Source organism: Sinocyclocheilus grahami, unplaced genomic scaffold (assembly GCF_001515645.1).
Source record: "Sinocyclocheilus grahami isolate Dianchi unplaced genomic scaffold, SAMN03320097.WGS_v1.1 scaffold1378.1, whole genome shotgun sequence".
Taxonomy (NCBI): Eukaryota; Metazoa; Chordata; class Actinopteri; order Cypriniformes; family Cyprinidae; genus Sinocyclocheilus; species Sinocyclocheilus grahami.
The window spans coordinates 115354-124845 of record NW_015506557.1 but is presented as its reverse complement, the minus strand read 5'-3'; the positions used below and the strand labels follow the sequence as shown (position 1 = coordinate 124845).

Sequence of the window (9492 nt, the reverse complement as noted above, 5' to 3'; positions counted from 1 at the left end):
TTCACCTTTGAAACGAACTAAATTCACAACTTTATAATGAGTCATCTTTGGTATTTTTGACTAGCCAACTCCCTAAACAGTCATTTAAAAACCACAAACATTTCAAAGAATAACTAATCAGTTGTTCATCATTGGGAGCAAGGCAGCTGATGAAATAAAAGGCACTTTTCTCAAACCAAGTCTATCGTTTTGCATGTTGCAAATGCAACACAAACTCCGGTTCCCTCAGAATGAAATGCATGTCCTAAACGAGTCTTCCGCAAAGGACGTCCGGTCCTCTAAACCAGTGGTTCCCAGTCCTGGTCCTGGAGAACCCCCAACACTGCACGGTTTTGGTGTCTCTCTTATCTGACACACATATTTGAGGTCTTGGAGTCTTCACTAATGAGCTGATGAGTTGAATCAGGTGTGTTTGAATAGTGAGACAGTGTTGGGGGTTCTCCAGGACCAGGATTGGGAACCACTGCTCTAAACCATGGCATTGCTCCAGAACATTTCCAAGTACGTTCCTTGCTACCAACCAGGTTCCTTTTCCAACTGGAGTTGCATCATCTCTGACAGATTCTGAACATCACAGTCCCTGTGCGTTTCAGCTAGCAGTTGCTCTCAAGGCTTGTTTGTAAGTCTGAGTGACGTTTTCACAGTCAGAAATTGAAAACACACTATCGGACACTTCTGCGCGGTAGCAGGCCATGTCCATTTCCCAGTGTCCCTGATACCGAGACCCTTCCTTCAAGTCAAGGAGATTGTCAGCGGACACGCATCCTCGCATTCTCCGTCCACCTGCTGGTCGCTCCATTTGGGCGACTGGAATCTCACGGTCAGGCAGGTCAAGTCTGTCGAAGGACTCCGATGAGAGGATGCTGTCCTCGCTGATCGCGCCGCTCGGTCGGGATCTGTTGACCACCGTGGGTGAGGAGGGTGCAAGCTGATCCAGCGAGCCGAATTCCTGCAGGCCGCCGGAAAACTTGCCGTGCCGTTTGAGGATGCCCTTGCGGTGTGGCTCTGGGTTCCCAAGAGTCTGTCCGGAGCTCTCCGGAGAAGAGGAATAATAACCTGACTCGCCTTCCGAAGGCTTCTTCAGGATGCCTTTAGGAGGTGGAGGAAGGACAGACGGTGCCAAAGTGTTCGGGCTCTTCTCCTCCAAGGGTGTAGCCTGGGATTCACTGGGCGCCTTCTGTTTCAAGCTGCCCCGCTTCTTCAGAATTCCTTTAGATGGGCGAGGAGCTTCCTGCATGCTCTGCGAGACGTTGTTTTCTTTGCGTGACCTGCGTATGGAGCGCTGTCGCTGGACCGGTTCTCCTCCTGTGGCCCCGCCTGTCCGCAACAGGCAGCGCATCTTAGAGCTGCTCTCCAGAAGTGGACGAGAGGTGCGGCGTAGCCAGTCCGCAATACGAGTCGGGCCACCGGTTTGACACGCTGCGGCCGCATGTCCTGGCTCCTCATCCGCAGCTGCAGGTTCACTCTGAGCCAGTAGAGGGAGCTGATAGCCCCAGTTGAGCCACCAGTGACCCGCGATCTCCTCCAAAGTAGCTCTACGCACTGGGTTTACCATCAACATCCAGCGGATCAAACCACACGCATCTGTGGGGCGACAAAAAGGATTAGGATTGATGCTACAAATGTATGCACTACAACAGGAGTGTCCAGTTCTGCCCCATGAGGGCCACCTTCCAGCAGAGTTTAGCTCCAGCTCCAATTAAACTCACCCGAGCCAACTCACCAATGTCGTCAGGATCACTAGAAGCAGGTGTGTCGGAGCTAATCTCTGCAGGAAAGTGGCCCTCCAGGTGCAGGACTGGACACCCTTGGCCTCTACAACATCACATATTTCAAAGCTGCATGCAAACCGACTGGTTTGTGGCTTCTGGAAGTCATCCTTTTTCAGTAAGAGTTAGCAATGTGAGGGACTGTTGGCAGTGCAAAGCAGGCGTGTCCAACAATGTAGCACAGTTTTATGTAACTATGCAAATGATCAGCAATGCAGTGTTTTGACTACTAATGGGAATGAAAGCATGGGAGCACAAACAGTGAACAGTATCCCAAAACTGAGTTTCCCAACGCTGTTCCTGGAGGTACGCCAAACTAGGGCAGTCAAAAAAAAATTTATATTTCGAATACTCGTCGAATTTAAAATAAAAATCTACATTCGAATGCAAAAACATTGCATTTTAATTTTAGGTGTGCGTTAAGGAGGCAGCCTTATCAGCGGCACACAAGATGCGATGACGATGTAAGTGTCATTGCATTTTAATGTTTTTGTTAGCCTAACGTATCCAGTTGCACCCACTAGATGCGGCGCTGCTGCGTTGTTCATTAAAAATATTGCAGGAAAAGAGAACATCAATGCGGAGAAGATCTTGTTTACATCAAAACTGAAACCAAGCCATTCACACAAAACACATTCATCACATTTTCTAGAGGGACATCTATCAGCGTTGCACTCGCATCTCGCACAAAGGAGTCGCATGTTTAGAAAAGCCATGTCAAATTAATGCAAGTTTAACTTTGAAAAAAACATATATCGAGACTTTATGGCGGGTTTTTTCCCCATCCCACTGCATCATGTTTTTAAATGAAAAATGTACTCTGTGTGATTGGCTTTCCGCCCTTTGTATTAAGTTCATGTATGCATACATACATGATGCTGTTTTGTTTATAGTTGTTAAAGCAACTTCATTAATTATAATTGGTTTATAAACATTATTTTAAACATTATGCACTTTTCACAGATAGTCGTTATCTTATGCTTTGAATAAACGTGCATTAGTAATATTTTGCTCAATGTGCTCTCTTGTGGCCTCAGGAGAGAAGCCAAAAGCTATTCTTCATTACTGAAATTATGCATTTAATATTAAGTACAAAATTCGAATTTAGTTTTTCAGCTATTTTGACAGCCCTACACAAAACGGTCATATCTTTAACCAATCAAACACACCTGATTCAACTCATCAACTTGTTAGTAGAGACTCCCAAGACCTGAAATGGGTAAAGGAGACATCCAAAATGTGTACTTCTGGTGTCCCTCAAGGAACACTTCTTGGCAAGATTAGTTCACGTTGCTCTGGGCAGTTTACTCAGCCCTATGTAGGAACATAGCTAAAAATGATGCATGAAGAACCATGTGAGGAATCGGACCTCATCAAGCCACTTCACCCCAACAGCATGGTGACCAGCCAACCTCCGGCAATAAAGTTGCAGCCGGTGTGAACTTGACAGTCCCAGGGAAACTCAAATTTGTGAGACTGCCATGGTCAACAGACTGAAACCACGCAATTCAGAATGTTATCTTCTAGGAATAGATAAGCTCCAGCTATAAAACTGCTACATGGTATGGTTGAAAGAGCCAAGTCTGGACCTTGGACAAACACAGGAAACCAGTTTCATATCTCGGTTTAAATATAGGGCAAACGGTACACAAAGGATGTCTCGGTTGAATCTTTTAAGAGCCTCACCAGAAGGTTTGGTGGGTTTGCGGTAGTTTCCGGTGCTGATCTGCTGGACCAAGTTCTTGTGGTCTTGTCCATCGAAAGGCATGGCTCCATGAACCAGAGTGTACAGCAAGACGCCCAGAGACCAGCTGTCCACCTCCGGTCCTCTGTACGGCCTGCCGTTCACAATCTCGGGCGAAGCGTACAGAGGGCTGCCGCAGTACGTCTGCAGGAATTTATCACCCTGGTACAGGTTCGACAACCCGAAGTCAGCGATCTGAAAAACAGACAGTGGTTTCCATCAGTGCTTCTCATCTAGCAGCCGTTGGCCTTTCGCTGTGCAAGTTTTATAGCTGAAAGTAGATTTGTTCCGTTATCTCGCAAGTTTCGATTGGGTGTTTGTTTTACAGCCTCTTTTGTAATAACGCCAGGTAAAACAGAAGTATCAGAGATAACGTTTCAAACAGACTATGAAAGAGAAAACGGCTTACAATAGGGTTGTCCGATCCTGATCCTGGAGGGCACTGTCCTGCAGAGTTTATCTCCATTCCTAATGAAACTCAAAGCTAAGCAAGGTCTTCAATCCTGGATCAGGTGTGTTTGGTGGCTCTCCAGGACCAGGATTGGGAACCACTGGTCTTCAGGATTACTAGAAGCATGCTGGCAAGTGTGTTTGGGGCTGGTTGGATCTAAACTCTGCAGAACGTCACTCCTTTAGGAGCAGGATTGGACACTCCTGGTTTACAACATCAATTAAATAATAAAACAAACATTTATTCTGCTGCTGATTCTTAAATGAGGTCCCATGAACTAGTTGTAAAACCTTCACGAATTAAAAATTAATTCAGTCCCGAACGTACTTTTATATTGCAGTTATCGTCCAGCAAGATGTTCTCCAACTTCAGGTCACGATGAACAATCCCGTTCTGTTGAAAAACAGAGATATTTAGAAGACTACACCGGTTATATTTGGTGAAACAGATCTAATGACTTGGGGCCTGTTTACACCTGGTCATTTCATGCGTTTTCGCTGATCTGATTTGGTAAAACGTTTCCATTTACGCTTGGCCGCATAAATGTGTCGTCGCAAAACGGATATAAATCCGATAAAGTTCACGTCAACGAAATCAAAAGATAAGCTCTGCATTTTATTCATTATCAGCTCATTTCAAGATCAAAGACCGCAATAGGAGCGCGTGCGGTATCAGCACTGGAAAGATAAGTTTGTCTTACTACTTTAAATTAAGATGATTGTGTGTTGAGTGTCTACGTATTACTTTCGGTTTCATTCGCCCGAAGTTTGTGCGTCGGCTTGCTGAAGAGATACTCAGCTACTCGTCCGCAGCGATGCGTGTTGCATTAGCGCAGTCTGACTAATGTCATATAGCCTATAACACGCTCACATGTTTATTATTTTAACGTTTGGGGAGGAGTAAAATTTACATGTGGTTTCAACAACCAGATGCATTTACACTTGTTCAGTTTCGTCTGGAATGCGGCCCAGACCACCTCCTGAAGTGGTTTGACCTGAAGTGGTCTCGAATGCATTTCGGAGGGCATTTACACCTGGTCTTTTCACCATCGGATAGCTATCCGATCAGACAAAACGCATGAAGTGACCAGGTGTAAACAGCCCCTTAGATTGACACACACAAAAACTCTGAGGCTAATGAACGTTGAACGTCTGCCATCTATTTACATTGCCAGCTTTTATAATACTGCTATCCGTGTCATTTTATAAAAGCAATCACAGAGGGTTTCACCGTGGGTTACCGCTTTAATAAATGATCCAGTGATCAACGACGGCTGGTGTTGGGAGGGAACACTTTCGTAACGCAGACTAGATGACACGCACATCTCAAAATCCCCAGACTTTCCTCTGAGTGACAACACTGTGAAAGGGCTTCAGTGTGACGAGCTCTAAATAAGGGCACGGCGGGAGCATTTGGGTCACCGTCGGCGCTGGAATGTGTTTCTCAGCAGGAGGCGAAGCGCGTCTCCCTTCAGCTCATTTAACATAGAGACAAAAACACTGCGGCCACGCCTACGACTCCATGTCTCACGAGTAACCGTATTATCATGCTAAACACTGCATCTTAAACCAGAAGGGCCTGTTTACACCTGGTCATTTCATGCGTTTTCGCTGATCTGATTTGGTAAAACGTTTCCATTTACGCTTGGCCGCATAAATGTGTCGTCGCAAAACGGATATAAATCCGATAAAGTTCACGTCAACGAAATCAAAAGATAAGCTCTGCATTTTATTCATTATCAGCTCATTTCAAGATCAAAGACCGCAATAGGAGCGCGTGCGGTATCAGCACTGGAAAGATAAGTTTGTCTTACTACTTTAAATTAAGATGATTGTGTGTTGAGTGTCTACGTATTACTTTCGGTTTCATTCGCCCGAAGTTTGTGCGTCGGCTTGCTGAAGAGATACTCAGCTACTCGTCCGCAGCGATGCGTGTTGCATTAGCGCAGTCTGACTAATGTCATATAGCCTATAACACGCTCACATGTTTATTATTTTAACGTTTGGGGAGGAGTAAAATTTACATGTGGTTTCAACAACCAGATGCATTTACACTTGTCCAGTTTCGTCTGGAATGTGGCTCAGACCACCTCCTGAAGTGGTTTGACCTGAAGTGGTCTCGAATGCATTTCGGAGGGCATTTACACCTGGTCTTTTCACCATCGGATAGCTATCCGATCAGACAAAACGCATGAAGTGACCAGGTGTAAACAGCCCCTTAGATTGACACACACAAAAACTCTGAGGCTAATGAACGTTGAACGTCTGCCATCTATTTACATTGCCAGCTTTTATAATACTGCTATCCGTGTCATTTTATAAAAGCAATCACAGAGGGTTTCACCGTGGGTTACCGCTTTAATAAATGATCCAGTGATCAACGACGGCTGGTGTTGGGAGGGAACACTTTCGTAACGCAGACTAGATGACACGCACATCTCAAAATCCCCAGACTTTCCTCTGAGTGACAACACTGTGAAAGGGCTTCAGTGTGACGAGCTCTAAATAAGGGCACGGCGGGAGCATTTGGGTCACCGTCGGCGCTGGAATGTGTTTCTCAGCAGGAGGCGAAACGCGTCTCCCTTCAGCTCATTTAACATAGAGACAAAAACACTGCGGCCACGCCTACGACTCCATGTCTCACGAGTAACCGTATTATCATGCTAAACACTGCATCTTAAACCAGAACCTGTCTGGTTTAGCACCTTCCTGGGTTTGTTTGTTCTTCACACGGTCTTGAAGTGTTGTTTTGTGCTCATCCATGCGGAGGGTAATGTGTGTTATGCAATCCTGCGTTCCCGCTCTCAGTGAGCTGCTGGGTTTCTGTCTGAACACTGCTGGAGACTTTGGCTAGTTCTCCAGACTCTGAGAAATGCTCACATGGCGTTTGACTAATGTTTAATCTTGCTGATCTTTGCACTTGACAGATACCTGTTAAGGCTTCTACAACAATAACAAGTGAAATACCGCAGAATACTAGCATTTTAGTATCATTTATATACTGTTATCATTTTTTTATTATTTTGAATTAGTAAATCAAAATTCAGTGTTTTAATTTGTTACATTTTATGCTATTTTTTTTAAGTTTTAATTTTTAACTTACAAGTTTTAAGTTGTAATTTTGTCGTGGTTTTGTCATTTTTATTTTTTCAGTCTTAGTTTTAGTACTTAAACTGAACAAAAATTAGAAATGTTGCAAAATTAATAACTGAAAAGTTTTTTTAAATTAAATCATTATTTCATTTATCTCAGACATTAAATAGAAACTATAGCAGTGTTATTTTGTTTTTAATTGATATGTTCAATTAGTCTTTATTTTTATATTTTCATTTTAAGTTTTAATTGGTAATTTTGTTGTTTTTATCATTTTTAATATTTTTTAAAAAGTGTAATTATAGTTATTTTAGTATTTCAACTTATCAGAAGTATTTAAAAGTATTTATTAGTATTTAAACTAAACAGAATTGAGAGATGTTGGCAAAAAAAGATATAAAGAAATAAAATAATTTCTTAACATTTTAATTTATTTCCGTAACCTCAGACATTAAAGAATAGAAATTACAGCAGTGTTATTTTAGTATCATTATTATGCTAATATAGTTTTTATTTTTAAGTTTAAGTTTGTAATTTTGTTGTGCTTTTTTGTCATTTTTATTATTATTTGTCTATTTAGTTTTTAGTAATTCGTATTTCAGTTTACGGTTAAAAAAAAAAAAATTATTTGTTATCTTTTATTTAATTTCAAGTAAAGAAAATGTTTTAGTGATCGTTATAGTGGTTTCATGAAGCCGATAATTAAATATAAATATTTTTATAGCTGATGACCTTTATGATGGCTGATATTATACGTCTGTTTTACTTTTTAATAATATTTTTAAAATATATTACAGCATCGAACCTCAAGCTTAAATCTGCTGAAATCAAACGTCTAAATATTGTATTTTAAAACGTTTTACAATAGGAAACAATTATACAGAAAAAGTTACAATGTATCAAAATGTATCAAAAGTTACAATGTATCAAAAGTTACAATGTATCAAAATGTATCCAAAGTTTCAATGTATCAAATTATTCCACATTACAAAAAAAATCAACTAAAGCAGTGAGATTGTGATATGGTTTTAATGTGGATGAGCGTGTGTTCTGACCCGGTGGCAGTAATGTACAGCAGAGACGATCTGTCTGAAGAAATGTCTGGCTTGGCTCTCAGAGATGTGCGGTTTGTCGCAGATGTAGTCGTACAGATCTCCTTTACTGGCGTACTCCATCACGATCACGATCTTCTCCTTGTTCTCGAACACTGAAACACACCAATCACGTTACACCGCTATAAGCAGCCTCAACACAGTCGGGCCTGTTTCTGACCGTTACATTTATTCAGAGAGAGAAAGACATCAGTGCTGACGAGCAGGTTATGTTAACGAGGTGTTCATTGTGGTGCGCTGAAGCACACTAAAGCGCTTTTTGGGGTTCGTCCCGATTGCATAATGAGAACAAAGACTCTGCGTGCCGATCGGTCATGCGTGTGAATGCTGTACCTTCATGGATGCTGATGATGTGCGGATGAGCCAGAGACGACATGATCTCGATCTCGCGCCGCGTGTGCATCAGATCCTGCTCGTCCCGGATCTTCTCCTTACGGATCGACTTTATGGCCACCTGGAAAACGAGACCGAACACCAACATCAGCGACCATCCATCACTGCAAACCATCCTGAACAGTTATTATGGAGTACAATATTGTACAAAGAGCAAAAACTAGTCAGAATCTAGTTAAAGTTATTATATAGATATATTATATTTAATCATTCTAATTTATATTCACCAATATCACATTATATGGTCAAACAGAGCACTGTTTACTTACATAAAAGCATTAAAATCATCACAATAATTACAGTGTATGTAAATTTAATATAGTATTTTTTATTAAATATGAAATAAAACTATTTAGGTATTTAACATATTAATAGCACTAATATTAAATGTTAATTTTAATAGTATAACAATCATATATTTAACAGTATGCAATATTAATAGCACTGATTTATTACATTTTAAACAATTACATTAATTTAAAATATTTACAATGTAGGTTAATCATATTATATTTAATATTATTTCATATTAATAGTCTTTATTAAATGTGAAATACAGTAATAATTTAAATATGTTAATTATATTAATATAATTAATATTATGTTAATATAATATTATGAATAAATATATATAAATATAAAATAATATTTCATATTAATAGTATTCATTAAACGTGAAATGAACTAATAATTTAAATATGTAATATATTAACTACTAATATTAAATGTTACTTATATTAATATTATGTTAATATAATATAATTAAATATAAAATAATATATTTAACATGATTTAAAATTAATACCACTGATTATTACATAAACAGTTATTAAATATGTAAATATTTAACAAATTAATATTTACAAAGTTGGTTAATTATATATGATGTTACATTACAGATATAATGAAATAAAATCATGTATGTTTATTA

General features: G+C 40.2%; 1 protein-coding gene across 1 annotated transcript in view; it reads right to left on the bottom strand.

Annotated features, from left to right (window-relative positions):
• Window positions 1–412: 412 nt before the first annotated feature.
• Window positions 413–9492, bottom strand: part of LOC107569760 (NUAK family SNF1-like kinase 2) — a 16707-nt gene continuing 7627 nt past the window's right edge. Inside the window, exons 2-6 of the mRNA XM_016255917.1 lie at window positions 8502–8622; window positions 8112–8263; window positions 4292–4357; window positions 3456–3708; window positions 413–1584 (exon numbers count right to left, since the gene is read on the bottom strand). Of these exons, the coding sequence (XP_016111403.1) occupies window positions 590–1584; window positions 3456–3708; window positions 4292–4357; window positions 8112–8263; window positions 8502–8622 (1587 nt within the window). The 3' untranslated portion in view covers window positions 413–589. The remainder of the gene's footprint in view (window positions 1585–3455; window positions 3709–4291; window positions 4358–8111; window positions 8264–8501; window positions 8623–9492) is intronic.